Raw genomic sequence first — 24155 nt, 5'->3', positions numbered from 1 at the left:
GCAAGATTGTTCTTTGGGACACGAGTCCACCATCTCCTCAGTCTGCTGGCTTTCCTAATAAAGTTGCTATTCTTTGCCCCAACAACTGTTCTCTCAATTTATTGGCCTGTCCTGTGGCAAGCAGGACCATGATGAGCTTGGACTCAGTAACAGTGCCACTTAGGTGCGGGTATGGAGAAAAACAAGACTGACCAGGAGTTGGTTAATTGTTGAAGTTGAGTAATGACTATATGGTGGTTCATCAGGCTATTCTCTCTACTTTTGTATAGTATGAAACGTTTTATTTATTTATTTACTTCTTTACTTATTTATGTGCCGCATCACATGGATCTTAGTTCCCCAACCAGGGACCAAACCCACGTCCCTTGAAGTAGACGTACGGAGTCTTAACCACTGGACTGCCAGAGAAGTCCCTGAAACGTTTTTAAAATGTTCAATAAAAATGTTTTTTTTTTTTTTGCGGTACGCGGGCCTCTCACTGTTGTGGCCTCTCCCGCTGCGGAGCACAGGCTCCGGACGCGCAGGCTCAGCGGCCATGGCTCATGGGCCCAGCCGCTCCGCGGCATGTGGGATCTTCGCGGACCGGGGCACGAATCCGCGTCCCCTGCATCGGCAGGTGGACTCTCAACCACTGCGCCACCAGGGAAGCCTAATAAAATGTTTTTAAATTGTGCGTCAAAATGATTGCAGTAATATGAAAAATGCAGTTTAAAAATCGGGAAGACTGTCCTGCAAAACGCTGATACTACTTGCGTGAGAGCGGTAGGATGAGTCATTTCCCCCTTCATTTCTACATTTTCTGTAATGTGTCTATATATTTTTATATTATCTTATAATGAGAGTTATGCATAATAAACCCTAGGGGGAAATAAAACCTCTGTATTTTTGCCGTCGTCGTTCTGGTCTTAAAAATTCATCTATTCTTTCCCCCACGCCCTCCAGGATTTTGCTAAACTTCCCGCCATCTTTTCCAAGTTTAGGTGATCCGGGTACTGGAACTATGAAAGTTTTGAGGAAAGAGGGTCACGTTCAGCGCGCCCTAAACTTCCGCCCGCCAGCAATCTGATCCAAGGCACACGCCACTCAGCGCGGCTACCTCCAACGGCGCAGCCTAGCTTCGGGACCCTCCTCCTTTCAACGCATGGGTAACATGTGCGCATACTTGCGCCGAGGGACTACATCTCCCAGGAGGCTCTGCGCCTCGTAAGGGGACGGCCTCAGTAGCGGAGGACTACATTACCCAGCAACCCCTTGCAATAGGCGTTGGTCGGGTGACTACTGTACAACCGTTGGTCTAGCGTCTGTCGGAAGCTGCGCGGTGATTGGCCCACAAGCCCGTCAGTTACTGCCAAGCGCAGTGAAGTTTTGCCGTTAGACTGCGTGAGGAGGGAGGGAGAGAAGAGTTCGGGGAATCGGGCCGCGCCTTTGGAGCCGGGTGAGTGACCTCTTTCTCCGCCCTCCTGGCACTCAGCTCGGGGAGCTGCACCCCCGCTGCCCGGGGGCGCCTACACGCGCAGGTACTTACGCGGGGGCGGGGACTGTACCCACACGTGTCGCGTCTGATCTGAGAAGCATCTTCAGGGACGCAGGAAGCAAAACCCTGGACACACCCGGGGCACCTATACATGCGGGTGCCCACCTTGTGGGCGTTTTCTCGGACTCGGGGAGAAAAAACACGCCCTGGAGCACACGTGGACACTTGTGTCCACACGCGGAGACATCTGCAGAGACCCTCAGCTGAGCACGTGGGCTCACGGGCACACACGCTCACCGCGGGGCACCTGCATACCTGAACACCAGGGACTTACGCAGTAAAAACAGGGGTGGCACGGCAGACTCATACACACACACCCCAGCCGCCCTGCCACTCACACCAGCGGCCCCCATCTTCTGGGTACTTTATTATATCATGCATATAATCATATTTCATGTTTATTTTGTCTCTTTAGATGGTTTTTTGGTACAAGAAGGAAATTTTGAACAAGCAGAAAAAGTAAGGCCACTACTGAATTATATTTAACAAGACCTTTCACGTGTATAAAGACTTTTACCTTTTTGACAGAGCTTATCACATATAGTAGTATCTCGTGTGATCCTCCCAGGAATCCAGCTAGGCAGGGCCGCCATCATTCTCATTTTCCAGAAGAAAAAGCTGCCCAAGGTACATGAGAGAGACAAGACAGGATTTTTTTTTTTTGCGGTACGCGGGCCTCTCACTGTTGTGGCCTCTCCCGTTGCGGGCCACAGGATCCGGACGCGCAGGCTCAGCGGCCATGGCTCACGGGCCCAGCCGCTCCGCGGCATGTGGGATCCTCCCGGACTGGGGCTCGAACCCGTGTCCCCTGCATCGGCAGGCGGACTCTTCAACCACTGTGCCACCTGGGAAGCCCGAGAGAGACAGAATTTTGACTCAGGCTTCTTGATCTGAGGTTTAAGGTTATGTCCAGCTATGCAGAGCTGCTTATTTGTAGAAGTGCCTCCTTCCCTCCCTGACAGTAGGGATCTGACACTGCTCAGTGTGACCTGAACAGTCTCTGGGCAACCTCCGGAGAGGCTTTGCCTCTCAGTCACCTGCCTCACGTTTAAACTGCTCCTCACAGGTGCCTGGGGAGTAGCAGCTTGAGTTAATGTCACAGAGAAGTTGATGGGAAAGTCGAGATCTCCTCCTTTGAGGGTCTGCGGAGAAGTTACTGGGGAACTACTGGGGAGAAGTCTGGGGAGAATGGGCAAATTCCTGGCAGGAGTCGGGAGATTTCATACCATTAGACTTTTTTCTCTCTCTCTTTTTTTTATGGCTATGCTGTGTGGTTTGCAGGATCTTAGTTCCCTGACCAGTGATCGAACCTAGGCCCCAGCAGTGAAAGTGCCGAGTCTAACCACTGGACCGCCAGGGAATTCCCCCATTAGACTTTCAATAAATGTTATTTTACAATACTTTGCTGATCGAACCCCATGGAAATGTCTTGTTAATTTTAAGGATGGATTGGAGTGCTATTTTGGTAGTTTCAGAAAAGTGAGGGCTTGGGGCTGAGGGATTGGTGCAGACAGAGTTCCAGGGAAGGTGAGAGGAGAAAACGAAACAATGGGGTGAAGGTGTCACTGTGTGGGCCCTGATTTCCCTGTTACTAAAGGTATTCAAGAACTAGGTTAATTCTGAGGTCTCTTCGAAAATCATTTTATGTTTACTTTTAATTGGGGTTTGGGGGGCCATAATGAATTCAAGCAACGTAGAATTGTGTAAAGAAAAAGGGAGGGAATTTCCTGGTGGTCTGGTGGTTAGGACGCGGTGCTTCCACTGCAGGGGGCCCGGGTTCTATCCCTGGTTGGGGAACTAAGATCCCACATGCCACGAGGCATGGAAAAAAAAATAAAGTAGGGGGGAGGAGATCTGCCTTCCCTCTTCCCTTGCCAACCCTACCCTCAAAGGTAACCTTACCAACCTGTTGATGTGTGTGTCCTTATAGACTTTCCTGCTATGCTTTATATGACTGTTGAGGGCGTATGTAGGTCTTGCTGTTTTTCTTTTGCAAAAGTGGGGTTACACTAGACATACAGTCTGAAACCTGCTTTTTTCACGTTTTAGTCAATTGTGGATGTCTTTTCCAGTGTGTGTTTAGCTCTGGCTCATTCTTTTTTTTTTTAATCTTTTTTTATTTTTAACTGTGTTGGGTCTTCGTTGCTGCACGCGGACTTTCTCTGTTGTGGCAAGTGGGGGCTACTCTTCGTTACAGTGCGCAGGCTTCTCATTGCTGTGTCTTTTCTTGTTGTGGAGCACGGGCTCTAGGTGCGCAGGCTTCAGTAGTCGCAGCATGTGGGCTCAGTAGTTATGACACGTGGGCTCTAGGGCACACAGGCTTCGGTAGTTGTGGCTTGAGGACTCTAGAGCTCAGGCTCAGTAGTTGTGACGCATGGGCTCCGCATCATGTGAGATCTTCCCCGCCCAGGGGTCAAACCTGTGTCCCCTGCATTGGCAGGTGGATTCTTAACCACTGCGCCACCAGGGAAGTCGCTCTTTCTTTTAATGGCTGCATGGTATCCTATTGCATGGAGGTGACTTCGTGTCTGTCCCTCTTATTTATAATCATTTGCATTATATCCAGTTTTATAAGTAGTGACGCAATGCATGACATTTTACACACACATTCTAGTATTTCTCTAGAACAGTGGTTCTCAATCAGGGGCAGTTTTGAACCCCAGGAGGCATTTGTCAATGTCTGGAGACATTTTTGATTGTCACAAGGGGAGCGTGGGGATACTGGCATCTGGCGGGTAGAGACCAGGGGTACTGCTAAACATCCTACAGTGCTCAGGACAGCCCCCAGCTACAAAGAATTCTTCATTCTAAAATGTCATTAGTGTTGAGGTCGGCTCTAGATAAAAATGGAAGTAGATTTTTGGGTTTTTTTGGCCATACTGCATGGCATGCGGGATCTTAGTTCCCCAACCAGGAATCGAACGTGCCCCCTGCAGTGGAAGCGTGGAGACTTAACCACTGCACCGCCAGGGAAGTCCCAGTTACTTGGTTTTTAATCATTTATTCAGTCATTGTTTTTAGAGACTTTGGGGCATGCCAGGCACCATGCTGGTCTCTGGAGATACCACTGTAACAAGGCTGTCTCTACCTATATGGAGCCTACCTCCTGTGGGCGGGGAGGACAGCACCTTAACAAGTGCTGTGAATGCTAGAAAGGACATGAGTACATCTTCTGGAGGGCATGCTCTTTAGCTGAGCCCTGGAAGGTTAGAGGAACCAGTCTAGGGAAGAGTGAGGCTGCATTTCAGACATGGGAACAGTAGGTCCAGGGATGGGCCGGTAGATAGGAACATAAACAGCATTTTCTAGGAACTGCTCAGAAGCACTGAGCCCACCCTGGCTGAAGAGACTGAACCGTGGTCCAGGGTGAGGTTGAAGAGTTGGACCTGTATCATTTTGCAGCGTAACTCCGCTCCACTGCTGTGGGCGGGCCTGCGGTGTGTGCAAAGAATGGCGAAGGGAGATGCTGAAGGGCTCAGGGCCCTTTGGATCATGGCGGCTTGTTAGAGAATCCCAGGCCCCGTTCCTGGAGTCCGTGTGTCTGAGGTTCCCCCTCTGCGCTCAGCTTGAGGCTCTGCCCTCATGCTAACGCAGCCTGGGATTTCGCCTCAGTCAGGAGCTGGCCATAAAACCAGGTGTCTTGGAAAGCCAGCTGATCTCTGGAAGTGAACTGTTTCCTACCAAGCCTGTTCATTCACTCCATCAGCAAATATTAATGAGCAGTTACTGTGGTGGGCTCTCTTCCGGGCACTGGAGTTACAGGGATGGATGAATGAGACCAACGCCCTGTTTTCATGGGCTCGAATTCTAATGGGGGAGAGAGACAAGAAACAAAAGTATGGAATCAATGTCTGGTATATAAATGCTCTAAAGAAGAATAAAAAAGGATAAGGAGAGAAAAGGGATGTGGGCGCTGCTCTGGGGGGCTAGTCCGGGAGGATGCTCTGAGGAGTGATGTGTGAGCCGGGGCCCTAAGACCTTGCTCTGGTATTTACTCCTGTCTCTTGCATTTAGCCTGAAGCTGATGGACATTGTATGGGCCACAGGCAGGGATGGTGGGCTATGACCCCAGAGCAGACGGCAGGAATGTCTCCAATCTTGAGGTGGCCGTGGCTGGGTCTGTGTCTGGACTTGTCACTCGGGTGCTGATCAGCCCCTTGGATGTCATCAAGATCCGTTTCCAGGTACCCTTTTCCCCTTTTTCTGTGTAACGGGCCAGAGGACAAGTTCACTCTTTTTTGCCAAAGCAGTTCCTAGAGCTTGCAGTTTTGTCAAGGAGAAGCACCTTGTTGCCTTTGTTACCTTCTCTGAAATTCCTCCTCGCCCCCCACCCCCCGCCATCATCCTGACCATTCTCATCTTGATTCCTAGCTTCAGATTGAGCGCCTTTCTCGCAGTGACCCCAACGCGAAATACCACGGGATCCTGCAGGCTGGGAGACAGATTTTGCAAGAGGAGGGCCCAACAGCATTCTGGAAAGGACACATCCCAGCCCAGCTTCTCTCCATAGGCTATGGAGCTGTCCAAGTAGGTGGCAGGGGAAGCGGCCAGGCCCCTGGGGTCACATTGCCCAATGGGGGAGCCCAGGGTGGTGAGGCGTGTACCTGGGCTGCCCGGGGTAGGGCAGCAGGAGGCGGTCACACACTGCTCACTCATCTTGGCTGAGAAACTACCTGACAAATTGAAGACATAGTCAGACTGAGCTGTACTACAGGCATCCCCTTCCCCACGTCCCCCAACCCTGGAGACTTAGCACCCACTGAATATGAGGTGCTGCACCTAGGACACTGTCTTGACACCCAGCCCAGAGGGGCTTAGCAAATGGCAATACAAATGCTTTTCATTTTTCAAAATAGCATTATTCACGTCTGTGCATCCTTTGAACTTCCTAACAGCACTGTGAGGAAGGTGGAGCAGGTGTTGTGTGGGTCGCAGAGAGGTTGAGTGAGCTGCCTGAGGCCACACAGCTTGTAGGTGGTGAGGCTAGGATTAGGATCCAGGCTTCCTGACTCTTGCTCATGAGTTTGTTCAGCTGAGCGCCAGTTTACCCCATGGCATCTAGTCTGTAGCCGTACAGTAGTGGTGATGGAAATAGCCAACCCCGCACAGTGCTCATAGGGGGCCAGGCCCCGGGTGAAGCACTTCACATCTGACACCTTACAACAGTCCTCTGGTAGGTTCTGTTGTCATCCTTATTTTACAGATGAGAAGACTGAGGCAGAGAGAGCTTAAGTAATGAGTCCAACCAACGTCACTAGCTAGAAAGTGGTAGAGCAGTCCCTGCCTGCTTTACGTATGACATCACAGTGATTGCTCAGGTCACACGCACCTGCCGCGCCATCCCTGTGCCCAGCACACACGTGCTGCATCCTGATGGGTAAATGCAGCAACATGTGCTCTCAGGACCCCGAGCCATCTTGAGTTGGCTGGAGAAGGATCTGAGCCCAAGGAGGGCTTACACCACAGAATATGGAATATGTGGAATTCTCCCAACAGAATTTCAGCTCCAGGGCAGAATGTTTCTCAAACAGGGCCGCTGCCAGCTGCATTAAAGGGGTCCCCAGCCTAGAGTCAGATAATGGCCATCTTTTCCCAGTTCTCAGAAAACTAAGTGATGAGTAGAATTTTCTTTTTTATTCTCTTTTTTTTTTTTTTTGGCCTCGCCATGCAGCTTGTGGGATCGTGGTTCCCCCACCAGGGATTGAACCCGGGGCCACGGCAGTGAGAACACCAAGTCCTAACCACTGGACTACCAGGGAATTCCCTTTTTTTACCAGGGAATTCCCGCTGCGCCACCAGGGAAGCCTTTTTTTTTTTTAAAATATTTATTTATTTATTTGGTGCGTCGGGGTCTTAGTTGCAGCATGCAGGATCTTTTTTTTTTAGTTGCAGCATGTGGGATCTAGTTCCCTGACTAGGGGTTGAACCTGGGCTCCCTGCACTGGGAGTGCGGAATCTTAGCCACTGGATCACCAGGGAGGTCCCCCAAGTAGAATTTTCTGATATAAAAATTTTCTCATATATTTTCTTAACCCTTGGGTATTTGGCTCTGCTCAGAGTATGAAAGGGCATCTGAGCTTTGCACAGTTACACGTTTATTGTATTCTGACCCTACTCAAGAAGAGTATCTCCTGGTCCCTAGGATAGGCCCCGCCTGGGTCACGGGTGCATTCGGGGGGTGTTTTCCATGACACTGTCACACACTCTTGCAGTTTTTGTCGTTTGAAGTGCTCACCGAGCTGGTGCACAGGGCCAGCGTGCGCGACGCCCAAGACTTCTCCGTGCATTTTGTGTGCGGCGGCCTGTCTGCCTGTGTGGCCACCCTCGCCGTACATCCTGTGGACGTGCTACGCACCCGCTTTGCAGCGCAGGGTGAGCCCAGGGTGAGTGGCCAGGCCAGAGAAGGGGCGCCCAAGATACGAAGGGCGTCCCAGGGTGGGGGCTGTTTTCCTTAGAGGGAACAAAGCCGGGGGGACCTGGGGTTTTCAGGCCATCCTTCAGCCTGTTCCTGAAACCCGTGATGGTGCTTGGCACCAGGCAAGGTGCTCACAACCTCACGGGGGACACAGAACCTGCAGGGGAAACAGAGCAAATACCAAATCGGGACGGGGAAGGCATCTGGGAAAGTGAGACTTGAGATTCGATCGCTGTATTATTGGGAGGGAGGTTTTGGTTTCCAGAAAGAATGGATTGGAGGAAATGGGATCATTGAGTCAGACTCAAGGAAGAACTGACTGAGCGAAAGCAAGGGATTAAGCCCTCAAATAGATGCCCCATCCCTCCTCCGCCCACCATAATCTCTGTTTCTTGGACATACATAAGAATAGCCTAGGATACTGTTGATGGGGAGTGACGTTTTGCTTAAGAATTTGATCTGGGACCAGCTAAGAATAACTGTGGTTTCAGCTGTGCCAGTTTTTTGTGTTGCCTGGGGTGGAGATCCTGGGTTGGGGGACCTCTTTTGTTTAGGAGACATTCTGATAAATTTTTTGGTTCAGAAATGCAAAGTGCCCCAGGAACATTCTAGAAGAAAACGACTGGGGCATGAGAGCTGGGTCACTCTGTGTGACACTGCAGTGGAAAATAGAGGTTTGGGGTGACTGCCCTGGTGGAGAAATGAGATGAGGGGTCCCAGGAACGGAGTAGAGAAATGGAGGGGAAGGATGTTTATAGAGGGGACAGACCTCAGCAACATGGTGGCTGCTGGGATGAAGAGAATGGCTGGTGACAGTCCTTCAGGTTCCCTGTTCTGCGTGTGCTATGATCCTCTTCTGTTACCTTCCAACCTTTAGTACAAGTCTATGAGAAGCAAAAAGGGAAAACATCATTAAGAAAAGAATAGCATACTTCTTCTTAGGCTTAGCCAATTGAGATGTTGGATTCTAGATTCTGGAATGGCTGGAAAATTGTGTGTGAAAGTGAGGGGAAAAGATTTATTTAAAAATTGCAGAACTCTCCACCTTCTTTAGACTAGTAGCATCCATAGTGTAAATCCTCACATTTCTTAAAAAATCAATAATCTGGACTTCCCTGGTGGCGCAGCGGTTAAGAATCCACCTGCCAATGCAGGGGACACGGGTTCGAGCGCTGGTCCGGGAAGATCCCACATGCCATGGAGCAACTGAGCTCGTGCGCCGCAACTACTGAGCCTGCTCTCTAGAGCCCGCGAGCCACAACTACTGAGCCCGTGCACCACAACTACTGAAGCCCGCTCGCCTACAGCCCGTGCTCCGCAACAAGAGGAGCCCGCAATGAGAAGCCCGCGCACCGCAGTGAAGAGTAGCCCCCACTCGCCGCAACTAGAGAAAGCCCGCGCACAGCAACGAAGACCAAACACAGCCATAAATAAATAAATAAATAAATAAATAAATAACCTATAAAGTGTATAAAGGTTAAAAAGACAGATAGTTCTTCAGGAACTATAATGAAAAAACACTAGCCGCCCCCCTGATTCTATTCCCCAGAGGCAACCACTTTTAATATTTGTGTGCTTCTTCCGTAATTTACTTCCTAATTCAAAGTAACATGCTCTTTCTCTTTCTTCCTTTCCTTCTCAGTTTTAAATTATAGACATTAACTACTGACTACTACTATGGAAGATGAGGATTTAACTCTTTTACCATCACCCTTGGGTGTGCTTGTGCTTCCTCACCTGAGTGCAGTACAACTGATTAATAGATTTTTGGCTAAATCAGTACTCAGTGTTTATGCTGTTCTGATTATGTAAATGTTTCTGCTGAGCCTCAAAATATATTATGATTATGTTTTCTTTTGTATTTTTGTCTTTCCTGAAGTTGGCAATTGCTTTGTATTTTATTTGTTTCGCTTTCTACATGCTTATCACAAATTCACTTTCAAACAATCTCCCGATAGGGTGAGCCTGTGGTCATCAGTCCCATGTTTTTATGGAGCCCCTCCTAGAGCCCCCCACCCTTGAACCCTTCACCCTATGGCTTCGATCTAGACTGTTTGCTCCAGGACTATGGCCAGCTATTCTCTTAGGAATTCTCACGTAGGAGCCCATGTCTCCTCTTTCTTGATTAGTCCCTCATTTTGTGGAGCACATCCTGAGGTATAGCTTCCTTACAGAAGCCTGATAGAAAATGCCTTTATTTTCCCCTTGCACTTAACTGATGATCTGGGTGTAGAATTCTAGGTAGCTCTCAGTATTGCTGAAGAGGCATCCGGAACCATCCTGATGACTAACCCTTTAGATGAAGGCATCCACTTCGCCCTCTTGGGAACTTTCAGGATCTTTTTTTTTTTTTTTTAACTTTTCTGTGGCCCCACCATGCGGCACGTGGGATCTTGGTTCTCCAGCCAGGGCTCGAACCCACACCCCCTGCAGTGGAAGCGTGGAGTCTTAACCACTGGACCACCAGGGAAGTCCCTCAGGATCTTTTCTTGATCCCTGGCATTCTAGAAATTTACCAGTGGAGTGCCCCAGGGCGGGTCTCTTTCATTCATTGTGATGGGCACTTCCTGGGCCCTTTAGTCTGGACACGTGTTCTTCATGCCTGGAAAATGGTCATGAATTATTTATTCACAATTGCCTGCCCTCTTTTTTTCTTTTTCTTTCTGGAATTCATGTCAGTTGGACACTAGACATCCTGGATTGATCCTCTGATTGACTTATCTTTTATTTACCATTCTGGGAGGTTTCCTTACTTTTATCATTTGGGCCCTCTATTGAGTTTAAATAATGTCTGCCAACATATGTTGGTTCCTAAGAACTGTCTTTGGTTGGTTTGTTTTAGTCAGGTTTATTAAAGCATAACTTGCCCAGTAAAATCCACTCTTTTTAGCAGTTCTGTGACTTTTGACAAATGCGTACAGTCACGTAACCACAATCAAGATAGAAAACAGAAGTTCCGTCACCCCCTGATTTCCTCCTGTCCTTTGTAGTTTGTCCCTCCCCACCTCCAGCCTTCAGTAACCACTGGTCTGTTTTCTGTCTGAAGTTCTGCCTTTTCCAGAATGTTACATAAATGGAATTATGCCCTGTGTAGTCGTTTGAGTTGGCTCCCTTCACTTGGTAGATGCATTGGAGATGTGTCTGTGGGGTGCCTGTGAGTAGCTGGCTCCTTTTTTTTTTTTTTTTTTGCGGTATACGGGCCTCTCACTGTTGCGGCCTCTCCCGCTGCGGAGCACAGGCTCCGGACACGCAGGCTTAGCGGCCATGGCTCACGGGCCCAGCCGCTCCGCGGCATGTGGGATCTTCCCGGACCAGGGCACGAACCCGTGTCCCCTGCATCGGCAGGCAGACTCTCAACTGCTGCGCCACCAGGGAAGCCCTGACCCTCTGCTTTTATCATGAAGGTGATGCCTTCTCTGGGGTCTCAGGATACTAGTTAAAATTTTGTGGGTGGTTTCTTTTTGCTGTAGTTTTCTTCTGCTGTATCTATACGGTCTCTTCCTTTCAAGTGACTTCTCCTGCCCCTCATCAATCATTTTGGCCTCTGTTTTGGGGGAGGCTTTCCTCAAATGTCTGGTGACGCTTGGTGTTAAGAGGGCACACAGAAAGCAGAGTGGCACTCTGGCACGTGGGCAGCTTGTTGCCTGATGGCCTTCCTCTGAGGCCTGGCCCTTTCATGCAAGTCCCCAGGGCGAAAGCCTTCGATGTGGCTGCCAGCATCTGGGAGCCAAGTGTGTACTGTCCCTGCTCAGTACAGACTTCCCCTCGGTCACCCTCTTGTCAGTGCAGTGCTTCCCGCACCCACAGCCAGGCAGATTCAGCCCCTCTGGTCCACTGCAAAGAATATATGCCAAATAGAAGTGTACTAAAAAATCAGTGGCTCTTCGTGCATAAAGATCACCTGTTGATGGTTTCAGAAAGGTTAAGTATATGCATATGGCAAAAAAATCCAGATAGCATAAAATGGTCATAGTGAATCTCCCTCTTTCCCCATCCCTCCCCTGTCCCCCTGTTTCCCGCTGTGGCGGCAATAATGTTACTGTTCCTCCTTTCTTGTGTATCCTTGTGGGGCATAGTCTCTGCATACAGTTTGTTTCCTCCACAGACACTATGCCTGCTCTTCATGTCCTGCTGGGTTCACTTAACTGTATATTTGGGGGAGTCTTCCCTATCGATCATCTAGATTGCATCTTCCTGTTGTAATTGCTACACTATGTTCTTTTGAACAGGTGTGCCGTAATTTATATAACCGATCACCCAAGGGTGGACTTCACACCTTTTGCTGTTCCGCATACTTTTGTGCACTCCTTGGCATATCTCAGTCGTGTAAATAGCTAGAAGGGGAGCTGCCAGACAGTCCCACCCTTGGAATTTTTGTCCAGCATTTTCTTTGTTCTCCTGGCAGGAGAAGTAATGCTCCTAGTAGCTGGTTTCTGGACAAGGGGAAATACAGCTGGTGGGCTGGGTTCTCAGGCTGAAACGATGTCACTCATCATTGCATGTGTGGTGTCCAGGTCTATAAAACCCTGCGAAACGCCGTGGTGACCATGTACAGGACCGAAGGCCCCTTGGTCTTCTACAAAGGCTTGAACCCCACCTTGATCGCCATCTTCCCCTACGCTGGGTTCCAGTTCTCCTTCTACAGCTCCTTGAAGCACGCGTATGAGTGGGCCATGCCAGCCGAAGGAAAGAAAAACGGTGAGACCGGCCTCATGGGAAAGGGAATCTGGGTCCCACTCCGCCCCACTCCCAAGCCATAGCATCTCTTTCTGAATCAGGTAGGAAATAAAGTTTTCCTGCAGAAGCTAAGACACCACAGATCTCTGAACCCACAGCTCTGTAATACAGCCAACAAAACAAATCCATTCACTCACAGATGACTTTATTTCTTTCGTCTCTTGCCACTGTTATTTCCAACTACTGGTCATGGTTTTCATTTTTGTCAAAGGTCCAACTTGCAAACAGCCTGGTTTTGCTTATGTGTTTGGTTTGGTTTTCGTTTGGGGACTCTGGGGAGGGGGATGGGCATCCTGTTCCCTCCCAAGCCTTGAACTGAGTCGCATGGCAAAGCCTGCAGGCCATTACTGCCTCCAGCTGGGGTGATTACTGTTAAAGGCGCACACCCCTTCTGCCACCAGCCTGTCCAATCAGCAGTCCATTGTCGTTCCTTTTTTAAAAATTTTTATTTATTTAGTTTTGGCTGTGTTGGGTCTTTGTTGCTGCACACGGCTTTCTCTAGTTGCAGAGAGCGAGGGCTACTCTTTGTTGCGGTGCGCGGGCGTCTCACTGCGGTGGCTTCTCTTGTTGCAGAGCACGGGCTCTAGGTGTGCGGGCTTCAGTAGTTGTGGTTCGCGGGCTCTAGAGCGCAGGCTCAGTAGTTGTGGCGCACGGGCTTAGGTGCTCCGTGGCATGTGGGATCTTCCCAGACACGGGCTTGAAACTGTGTCCCCTGCATTGGCAGGCAGATTCTTTTTTTTTAACTTTTTGGCTGCGTTGGTTCTTTTTTAAAAATATTTATTTATTTATTTATGGCTGTGTTGTGTCTTCGTTGTTGCGTGCGGGCTTTCTCTAGTTGAGGCGAGCGGGGGCTACCCTTCCTTGCGGTGCGCAGGCTTCTCATTGCAGTGGCTTCTCTTTGTTGTAGAGCACGGGCTCTAGGCACATGGGCTTCAGTAGTTGTGGCACGTGGGCTCAGTAGTTGTAGCTCGTGGGCTCTAGAGCACAGGCTCAGTAGTTGTGGCTCATGGGCTTAGTTGCCCTGCGGCACGTGGGATCCTCCCGGACCAGGGCCCGAACCCATGTCCCCTGAATTGGCAGGCAGATTCTTAACCACTGCGCCACCAGGGAAGCCCTGTCTGTTGTCATTCTTCCTGAGGTTGTGTCTGGTTCTCTCGCTCCTGGATTAAATTCTTCCAAGATCGAGGATGCTTGTAGGTTTGGGTTTTCTGGTCGAGGATTAGACTGTATAACCTTGAAGTTTACCCTAGATTGCATTTCTCTCATATTTCCCCTCCATCCCACTTCTCTGGTTCAGGAAACTTCAAAAACCTGCTTTGTGGCAGTGGAGCTGGAGTCATCAGCAAGACCCTCACGTATCCCCTGGACCTCTTCAAGAAGCGGCTTCAGGTTGGAGGGTTTGAGCAGGCCCGAGCCTCCTTTGGCCAGGTGAGATGTCCCTCTGCAGAGAGCTCTGATTCCAGCCCCTCACTGGGCACGTGAAGGAACTGGGTCAGCTCCTGTCCATTGGGCAGCTTTCGCCCCCATAGCCCTCTCAGCCCCTGCATGTCCCCGGTGTTGATGAAAAATTAATCAGTTGATCTAAGAAAGAATTGGAAAATTTTATTCCAGCCAAATTTGAGGATTATAACCCGGGAAGAGCATCTCAGTAAGCTCTGAGAACTATTCCACCTGCTAGAAGTTAAGACACAGTTTATATAAGTTTTTTGAGACAAAGGGCTGTGCATCAAATGACGTTTTTGGGGGGTTTTTTTGGCTGTGTTGGGTCTTCCTCTAGTTGCAGTGAGTGGGGGCTACCCTTTGTCGTGGTGCGCAGGCTTCTCATTGCGGTGGCTTCTCTTGTTGTGGAGCACGGGCTCTAGGCATGCTTCACACATGTGGAGCATGCGCTCTAGGCTTCAGTAGTTGTGGCAGGCAGGATCATTAGTTGTGGCTCACGGGCTCTAGAGCTCAGGCTCAGTAGTTGTGGCACATGGACTTAGCTGCTCTGCGGCATGTGGGATCTTTCCAGACCAGGGCTTGAACCCATGTCCCCTGCATTGGCAGGTGGATTCTTAACACTGTGCCACCAGGGAAGCCCCAAATGACATATTATTATTTTTTTTAAGATAAATTTATTTATTTATTTATTTATTTATTTTTGGCTGCATTGGGTCTTCGTTGCTGCACACGGGCTTTCTCTAGTTGGGGCAGGCGGGGGCTACTTTTCATTGCGGTGCGCGGGCTTCTCATTGTGGTGGCTTCTCTTGTTGCGGAGCATGGGCTCTAGGTGCACGGGCTTCAGTAGTTGTGGCACGTGGGCTCGGTAGTTGCGGCTTGCGGGCTCTAGAGCCCAGGCTCAGTAATTGTGGTGCACGGGCTTAGTTGCTCCGCGGCATGTGGGATCTTCCCGGACCAGGGCTCGAACCCGTGTCCCCTGCATTGGCAGGCGGACTCTTAACCACTGCCACCAAGGAAGCCCCAAATGACGTATTATTGACAGTTCACAGAATCTAATTCTAAGCAACATCGTGGTGGGTCATGTGACCCCTTACAAGATCAAGAAGGAATGTTATCTTTTTAAGGCGTTGTCTTGTTGATGCTGGGAGAATGTTGCTCTCTATGGTTGAGCAGGTATTCCTGGGAGAGGGTTTGGTCAATGCACAATGCACAGTGTGGAGAGAGAGGAGGCCAAAGGGCAGAGAAGAATTTTTATGTTTAAATTTTTCTTGTCTTGCCATAAAATATGAGTTTTATTTCACACTGGGGACCCCTGAGCACAAGCGAAGCCACAAGCAAAGCCCTGTGTGTACTGGACACTGTTTAAAGACCCAGGAGAAGGCACACTCATAGTGCCTGCTCTTAAAAAGCATTCAGAGGAATTACCTGGTGGTCCAGTGGTTAGGGCACGGTGCTTTCACTGCCAGGGCCCAGGTGTGATCTGTACCGCAACAAAGAGTCGTCCCCGCTCGCCACAACGAGAGAAAACCCGAGCACAGCAACAAAGACCCAATGCAACCAAAAATAAATAAATAAATTTATTAAAGTAAGTAAATAAATAAATCCATCACCACCCACGCAGAGATAATCACACAGAACCTTTAGCTGTAGTCTTTCTTTTTTTAAAGATTCTTTTTTTTAAACATTTTTATTTTTATTTCATTTTTGGCCACGCGGCATGTGGGATCTTAATTCCCCGACCAGGGATCGAACCCGCGCCCCCTGCAGTAGAAGCGCAGTCTTAACCACTGGACCACCAGGGAAGTCCCTGTAGTCTTTCTTTCTTCCTTCCTTCCTTCCTTTCTTTCTTTTATTGAAGTATACTTGATTTATAATATTATGTTAGTTTCAGGTGTACAACATAGTGATTCAATATTTTTATAGATTTTATTCCATTTAAAGTTATTATAAAATAATGGTTATATTTCCCTGTGCTGTACAATATATGCTTGTTGCTTATTTATTTTTTGCATACTAGTTCGTACCTCTTAATTCCCTACCCTTATCTTGCCCCTGCCCCCTTCCCTATCCCCACTGGTAACCATTAGTTTGTTGTCTATGTCTGTGAGTCTGTTTCTGTTTTGTTATATTCATTCATTTGTCTTTTTGTTTTGTTTTGTTATTTATTTATTTATTTATTTATATTTGTCTGCATTGGGTCTTCGTTGCTGCACGCCAGTTTTCTCCAGTTGCAGTGAGCAGGGGCTACTCTTCATTGTGGTGTGTGGGCTTCTCACTGCAGTGGCTTCTCTTGTGGAGCACGGGCTCTAGGCACACAGGCTTCAGTAGTTGTGGCACATGGGCTCAGTGGTTGTGGCTCGCGGGCTCTAGAGCGCAGGCTCAGTAGTGGTGGCGCACGGGTTTAGTTGCTTCGCGGCATGTGGGATCTTCCCGGACCAGGGCTCGAACCCATGTCCCCTGCATTGGCAGGCGGATTCTTAACCACTGCACCACCAGGGAAGCCCCATTCATTTGTTTTATTTTTAAGATTCCACATAAAAGTGATAACATACACTGTTTGTCCTTCTCTGACTTATTTCACTAAGCATAACGCCACCTAGGTCCATCCGCGTTGTAGTTTTATTCCTTTACATAAATAAACATATGTTTAACAAAAATGGGGTTACACACAAGGTTTTATAACCTCCTTCTTCCTTTTAGCAACTTGTCTTGAAAAGATGGTTTGAATTTGGATAGGGAGAGTTGGTGAGAGCTCAAGACAGAGAAGGGAGGCCCTGCTCCTCACAGAGCTTTAGCGTGAGCAGGTATGGCTGGAGGTGTGCGGGCACTGAGGCTGGACCAGTGGGGAAAGGCAGATCAGGGAGGGAAGTTGAGGCCAAATGGTGAAACGCCCCGAACACCACGCCGTGGGGCTTGGACTTGATTCTTTGTAATATCATTGTCATCATCATCATCGGGAGTTACTGGAGCTCTGGGAGGGGAGCGAGGCTTGAGTAGAGCCGTGCCCTGGGGACACGGGTCTAGCAGCAGTTTGTGGTCAACTGGAGGTGGCCAGGCTGGCGCCGCTGGTCAGGCTCAGAGCTAACGAGGGGCCGGTTCAGATCTACTGCCCAAGGGGGACCAGGAGGGATGGGCGCACAGTCAGAGGCACCCCTGGGAAGAGGGTCCAGAGCTCTCTCTGGATCCTTAAGAGCCACTGTCAGTGGAGCCTCCAGGGCAGGAAGGAGCTCTGTCCAGTGCTGATTTCCGGGCACTTCATCTGTTAAGTCTGAATTAGCCCAGTTGGAAGAGAAAGAATGAGGTTAACTTATTCTGTCTTTTTTGCATTCATTCCTTTGTCCAGCAAGTATTTATTGGGTGCTGGAACGTGCCAGGCTCTGTGTTGACAAAAGAACAGAGCTCACACCCATGTTGCCATCACCTCCTCTCTCCTCAACTGGAGAACCTTCCTCTCCCCAGGTGCGAAGCTACAAGGGCCTCCTGGATTGCGCCAGGCAGGTGCTGCGAGAGGAGGGTGCACAGGGCTGCTTCAAAGGCCTGGCCCCCAGCCTGCTGAAGGCTGCCCTCTCCACCGGCTTTGTGTTCTTCTGGTACGAGCTCTTCTGTAACCTCTTCCACCACGTGAAGAAGGCAGACAGCTAGCCTCGAGGGCAGGAAGGGTGGCCTGAGTCCTTCCCTGGAGGGGCCCTCGTGAAGAACGCTTGGTCTACCATCCCGTGTTGCACTGAGAGGTGTTGCCCGGCCCCTCCCTCCAGGCCAGCTGTCCTGGGCATGAAGAGCCGTCGGCAGCAGCCTGGATTCCACCAGAAGGGCAAAGGGGGTTCTCCACGGGAGAGCACGGGGCGAACGCAGGACTTGGTCTGCGGGGACCCAGCCCCGCCAGTCAGAAGGGGCTGGACGTTTCTCCTCTGTGTGGCGCACACTCAGGACAACAGCTGCCCTCCGGCACGCCTTCGCTCCGGCTGCCCAGAGAACTCTCCTGCGTGTGGGTGGGCCGCAGCTTGAGTGTGAGGCTGGGGTCAGGCCTTTACAGGGGTCTGGTCCCCACACCTGGGTTCTTACTCCCACCAATTATTTAATAGACATTAAAACTAAAAACACATTCCTTATCTGACTCCTCCATCTTCCCTTCCAAATCACATCCCTTCTCCCCAAGTATGAGGGAAGGGATCCCTGCCTTCCCTAAACTCTACTTTTCTCAGCAGTTGCATTCCTCAGGCAGCTTTGCTTCTAGCTCTGGGGGAAGAATCCCAGCTGAATCAGTCACTTTATAAACTCCACCCTGCTCAGATCTTCATGTCTATAAAGGCACCACTCGGGCTGTTCTCTCCCTGGACAGGCTGGTCGCAGCCCATGGGAAAGCAGACCCCAGCAGCCCCACAGGCAGTGGGGGGATGTGCTGACGGGGAGGGGGCGCCGGTAAAGGCAGCAGCCCTTTTCCCGTCTACTGGGGTCACTCCTCTTTCCCTGTGGGCTGGGCTAGCCCTCCTGGGTGGGTGGGAGCTTACAGCTGGGCCAGTGAGCACCTGCTGCCCGCTCAGGGCGCTCCTGCTGGGTCTGGCGTGGTGCCGTGTGCGTCCTCTGTGGTCCCGGGAAGAGGGGGTTGTGCAGGCAGCCTGCTGCATGCACAGTTGGTGCTCCGGGAGTTGTCAGGGCACAGGACCCCACGACAGACACCCATCGAGGCCCGGTTAGGGGTATGAGAGGAGGAAAATCCACAGAACACACCCACCACTTTCCACCCCAGGGGAGCCTGGCCTGAGAGGTTGGCTGTGCAGGGGGAGCCCCGTGCAGGACTTAGAGCCTGACCTCGCCTCAGCCCCGGCTCCAGCCTTTGAGCAGGTCTTGGGTGGGTGTCATGGCTCTCGGTCCCCATGGATCCTGGGCCCTTTCTCACCATTACTGTTTCGTCCCTGGTCTGGGGCTTTGTGATGTGTCTGGTCCCCATAATCCTGAAGCCTCCCTGCTCTTGGGCGCTGATTAAGAAGGTTCACCTGTGGCTGGAGGGCTCCCACACCCACAGGTTTTTTGGCAGGCAAGGCTTGCAGCTGCCTGGATGTATTTTTTGTGAAATTCCACCGAAGTAAACTTTGTTCTCTTCAGCTCTCCCACTCACTGGTTTCTTTTGCTGCAGCTGGGATTGTCTTCCTCGTTCATTTTCTGGTGACCGCTTTGGCAGCTCTTAGAACAGGAGGAGCGAGCTTTGGATACAGGAGACCGCCGTCAGCACTTCCTTCTCGTCTAAGTGATGGGACGAGACGGTTCTTTTCCAACCTCTTCTGTATGCTCTCCTGCAACCCAGGGCTGACCTCAGAGGTGGCCCTGTCTGGGCTGCTGGGCCCGCGCCTCACCCCCTTGTCCCTCCAGGGACAAGACACTTGCCTGGAGTGTCTTGTCCCGACCAAGACGGACTGGGCCAGGGGCTTGCTCAACCTCAGGGTCGCTCCCAACACCTTGGGCGCCGCAAGTTGGCAACTGGGATCCTTTCTCTTGGGCTGGCCCATTGATTTTCAACTTATTTTACCAATATCGTTTGTACTTGGAGTAGGAGAGCGGCTTAGTGGGACTTGAGCCTCAAAGCCCTTACGACCTCCCTGCCTTCTCCGCTTTGGGGGGAGGGGGTGGGAGTGGGGAGCACACGGCCACCACCTGTTAGGTCCTGCCCCTCCAGCCCTCTTCTCTGCCCTCCCACCTTTCTCCCTCCCGCTGCCCGGCTGCGGACCACGCCCTCCGCAGGCCCCTCCCACGCCGCGCGGCCGGGCCAGTCCCCTGACCCCGTTTTAACCTGAGCTCTAGCGTGGGGCGGGGAGAGGGATAGTGTTAGCGCTCAAGACCCAGGGCTTAATGCGGGCTGAGGAGCAGGTCCACCCCAGTACCGAGGAGCCGGTGTGGTCCCGGATAGCCCGTGGGAGAGCCGGGTGAGGAGCGGACAGGGGCGGTGGAAGCAGTGTCGCGGGCGTTCTGCGCGGCCCCGTGCCAGGAACCTTCGGGCAGGCCTGGCCGGGCCGCGAGGGCAGCGACGTCGGGGCTCCGGCAGGTGGCGCTGGCGAGGCGGCCCCAGGCCCCGCCCCGTCGCCCCGCCGCCCCGCCGCCCCGGGTCCCGCCGCGCCACCGCGCTAGGAAATGACCTAAGCGGCGGCGAGGCGCCAGCAGCGCCGCGGAGGCGCGGCGCGCACGGCATGCCCCTCGAGCGGCCTTCGGGCACGCGGGCGTGGCGCCGGCGCGGCAGGTGGGTCCCGGCGCTCCCGCCAACTCTCCAGCCCACGGGAAGGGCGTTCGGGAAGCTGCCCAGGTCTGGAGACCCCTAAGGTCCTCTCCTTTGGCCATGGGGGAGGCACCGAGTGCGGAGAGGGGACTCCAAAGGGGACCACCTCTGGGGGACACGTCACCTCGCTCCCCTCCTTAAGGAAGGATCCAGAATGGAGCTCAGGACTCTCAGGGAGTCCTGAGCGGGCAGGGCCGAGTTTCTGCCACTCGAGAGGCCAGTTTAATTAGTCTGTCCCGGGGAGAAGCTGGCCAGGACGAGGGGAGTCAGGGCAGCAGAGACGCTTCTGCACCCAGCCCTCTGGCCGGCCCCACCCCGAGGGCAGGAGGAGTGGGATTTCTGGGCCGAGGACTCTGACTAAAGGGAGGGAGAGGGTTGCAGAGAGGGGCTTGGACCCCTGCTGGGACAGAGCTGTCCGAAGCGTGGAGACCCTAGCCCTCTCATTCGCCAGGAGCCATGCTGGACCAGCAGCTTCCAGGTCGGCTTATATATAGGCAGGGGAAGTGTTTAATATCCACATATCCACCCTCACCCCACCCCTTGGTGTCAGCTGAGAAAAACCCTGCCTGCTGCTGGGACTGGAGGGTAGACGCATTCACCCTTCATCTCTTTACTCTTGTGTAATCCCAGAAGCTACAGGGGTTCTTTAATTGAGCAGCAGGTGCCTGGCTGGTGCCCAGTCTCCACCAGAAGCCAAGCTTGGCGGGCACCCAGCCAACCACTGAATGCCATGGACTGCCCAGGAGCACCTGTCTCAAGCACTGGCCAGTCCTGCCACGGGCCGGGAGAGCTAGGAGCCCTGGCCCCGTGCGCCACACCTGAGGCCTCTCCTGCTGCCTCTCCTCTCCAGGTGCTGTCATTAGTCCCAACCTCGGAAAGAGCTGCTGCAGCTGGATGGTCATGGGGGAGCCCAGGAGAGAGGAGTATAAAATGCAGTCTTTTGATGCAGCGACACAGCAGCTGCTGAAGACAGCCCTCAAAGGTGAGCATGCGGAGCCCCCTGAGCCTGGGCCCAGAGCCACAGAGGAGGGGCCAAGGGGCCAGGCCTGGAGTACCGAGCCTTCGCCCGGCTTTGCCCAGCCCTCTCCCTTCACTTTCTCAGAATAGGAGTCAGCAACGTAATTCTGGAACTGGAAGACAAGCTACATTTAGGCCAGTATTTGGCAGTATGAATCAGAGTCACCCCCTCGGATTGTAAAGCCTTTTTTTAAAGTTTTGGTGCCCATGAGAGGAGAGTGAGGCACAGAGAACACAATTCCTGCCCCTTAAGTCCTTACGCTGGACCTGGTTTGTGCGTTGCTGCAGCCAGCTCTCTTGAATGTGCAGAGCTGCCTGACGTGGGACAGAGGATGGAGTGTTCTGCTCGGCAGGGGAGCTACAGTAATTGTCCTGGACCAGTGCCTTCTTGCAGCACTTTCAGGACAGAAGTTTGACTCAGCTAACGATTAGCAGTGCCCATCACGTGCCAAGCTGAGTCTGTGGGGAGGCCCTGCCTGGCCGGCTCTTGTCAGGGGTTCATGTGTGTGTATTATAAGAACACTTTTCTTCCGTGAAATGGCTGTCAAAGGCATTGGCATTCAGTGTTCCAGCCTCAGCCTAGGGCTAGGAAAAGACGTGTCCTAAAAAAACGAGCGTTCTTTGATTCTCTAACAGCCACACAACCCTCCCTGTTTCTTCTGATTGGGCCATCAGGAGGCTCACGGCTGCAGCTGCTCCTGTGTGTAGTTTCCTCTCTGTTTCCTGGTCTCTTTAAATGGAAGCGTATAATGGGACTGCTCTTCTGTGAATATCTTGACTCCTTTAGAAGCAGGTGGAGGCAAACGTGATAATTAAGCAGCTCTAGACTCCCCACCTGTCTTTACCCTAGATCCAGGTGCCGTGGACTTGGAGAAAGTGGCCAATGTGATTGTGGACCATTCTCTGCAGGACTGTGTATTCAGCAAGGAAGCAGGACGCATGTGCTACGCCATCATCCAGGTTGGGTGGGGCTGGTAGAGAAGGGGACGCTTTGAGGAAGGTGCTTCAGGAGTGGGCAGAGGCCTGGCCAGCAGGGCAGAGATGCAAAGGGCTGGCCTCAGAGGCGAGAGAGGAGGACAGCAGGGTCCTTGGCCTTGGAAGCTTGGGTGGAGTTGCGACGGCCCAGTGACTGCCCTTCACCACCCTTTCCCTGGCTCACAGGCAGAGAGCAAGCAAGCAGGCCAGAGTGTCTTCCGCCGCGGACTCCTCAACCGGCTGCAGCAGGAGTACCAGGCTCGGGAGCAGCTTCGAGCCCGCTCCCTGCAGGGCTGGGTCTGCTACGTCACCTTTATCTGCAACATCTTTGACTACCTGAGGGTGAGGCCCTGCCAGCCACATCCTGTGCGGCACAGACGGCCTGTCTCCTGTGCCACTAAGCCGGGCTCTGGCCCACGCTCTCCCCCCGTAGGTGAACAACATGCCCATGATGGCCCTGGTGAACCCCGTCTACGACTGCCTCTTCCGGCTGGCCCAGCCCGACAGTCTGAGCAAGGAGGAGGAGGTGGGTGGCCCTAGCACAGAAGGCTGTGGAGGTGGGCTGCCTCTGGCTTAACTCAGAATGCCTGCCCACTGTTCATGGAGACTTCCGAGGGCATCACTTGCTGGGGAGGAGCCTGGTGGGGGCATTTAAGGCCTGTCACAGTTACAGGGCAAGCTGCTAGGCCTGGAGTCTATCCAGAACAGAGCGCAGCCCAAACCTCCCGGCTCAGAGGTTTTGAGTAGGAAAGCCAACCTATGGTAGGACTGGTGAGAGCGTCAGCCAGCTGTGGATACAGATGACCCCAAAACCACTCCAGGGTTGGGGGTAGGGGGTAGGAAAGGGGGGTTCAGAAGCAGTTTGGAAACAGGGCCTGAGTCCAGCCTGGCCCAGGTGAGAGACCTTAAGCAAGTCTCTGAACTTGCTTCTTTTCATGTAAGACGTGGACAGCGCCCACTGGGTGGGGTGAGGATGAAGAGGGCAAACACGTGTACAGGGCCAAGCCCGGTGCCTGGTGCACCGCGAGCGCTCAGTAAATAGCTGCTCTGTGTGATGGAGGGCCCTGCCCGGGGTCACCTCCTGCTGCCCCCTGCAGGTGGACTGCCTGGTGCTGCAGCTGCACCGGGTCGGAGAGCAGCTGGAGAAGATGAATGGGCAGCGCATGGATGAGCTCTTTGTCCTGATCCGGGATGGCTTCCTGCTCCCAACCGGCCTCAGCTCCCTGGCCCAGCTGCTGCTGCTGGAGATCATCGAGTTCCGGGCAGCTGGCTGGAAGACGACCCCGGCCGCGCACAAGTATTACTATAGCGAGGTCTCTGACTAGGCCTCCAAATCAGGCCTCCTCCTCAGCAGCACCGGCCTTTCTTCTACCCACCGCCCAACCTGGCAGTGGAGTCTTCGCCTCTCCCAGACTTTTTCCCTTCCAGACTTTCAAAAGCATCCGAGATGTTTCCCACTTAGGCGGTGGTCCCGCCCTGAGCACCTTCACTCCGATTCCAGGATTGGGGAAGACACCAAGCACACCTGCCCCACGGTCCCATCAGCGTTTCTCTCCCCTCACCTTCAACCTGGGCCAGGCAAAGAAGGGCAACTCCTGACAAGCACTGCACTATGTAACCTTTGGTACAATAGCTATCGTGGTGCCTCAGTTTCCCCATCTATAAAATGAGTACCCAGAGCCATTGGTGGGGGGAGAAGTAGAGTCACACCAGAAACTGCTTTTTACACATTTTGTACAAGGACCACTTTGGAAGCGAGCACGTTTCCTCCG

At 52.2% G+C, this 24155-nt stretch overlaps 1 protein-coding gene across 9 annotated transcripts; it reads left to right on the top strand.

Annotated features, from left to right (window-relative positions):
* The first annotated feature begins 1359 nt into the window (after positions 1 to 1359).
* On the top strand, positions 1360 to 24127 carry LOC132414411 (MIF4G domain-containing protein). 9 transcript variants are annotated; one of them, XM_059996916.1, is made up of 11 exons: positions 1360 to 1435; positions 1950 to 1993; positions 5549 to 5718; positions 5906 to 6061; positions 7747 to 7917; positions 12464 to 12647; positions 21242 to 21373; positions 22259 to 22368; positions 22570 to 22725; positions 22817 to 22909; positions 23481 to 24127. In XM_059996916.1, exons 3-11 carry the CDS (start codon positions 5587 to 5589, stop codon positions 23706 to 23708), a joined length of 1362 nt encoding a protein of 453 aa, XP_059852899.1. In that variant the 5' UTR covers positions 1360 to 1435; positions 1950 to 1993; positions 5549 to 5586; the 3' UTR covers positions 23709 to 24127. The 9 variants fall into 9 exon arrangements, with proteins under 9 accessions (XP_059852899.1, XP_059852898.1, XP_059852901.1 ...); XM_059996915.1 differs by lacking the exon at positions 1950 to 1993 and having other exon boundaries at positions 1396 to 1517; XM_059996918.1 differs by lacking the exon at positions 1950 to 1993 and having other exon boundaries at positions 1396 to 1517; positions 23444 to 23692.
* Positions 24128 to 24155: the final 28 nt, after the last annotated feature.

Source organism: Delphinus delphis, chromosome 19 (genome assembly GCF_949987515.2).
Source record: "Delphinus delphis chromosome 19, mDelDel1.2, whole genome shotgun sequence".
Lineage (NCBI taxonomy): Eukaryota > Metazoa > Chordata > Mammalia > Artiodactyla > Delphinidae > Delphinus > Delphinus delphis.
This window is presented reverse-complemented; position numbering and strand designations above follow the sequence as displayed.

Bases quoted from the DNA above. Each gene is read 5' to 3' on its own strand.
- LOC132414411 (XM_059996916.1), top strand. From the start codon at position 5,587: ATGGTGGGCTATGACCCCAGAGCAGACGGCAGGAATGTCTCCAATCTT. The intron at 12,648-21,241 runs GTGAGACCGGCC...TCTCCTCTCCAG, and splicing joins AGCCGAAGGAAAGAAAAACG to GTGCTGTCATTAGTCCCAAC. The intron at 22,910-23,480 runs GTGGGTGGCCCT...TGCCCCCTGCAG, and splicing joins GTCTGAGCAAGGAGGAGGAG to GTGGACTGCCTGGTGCTGCA.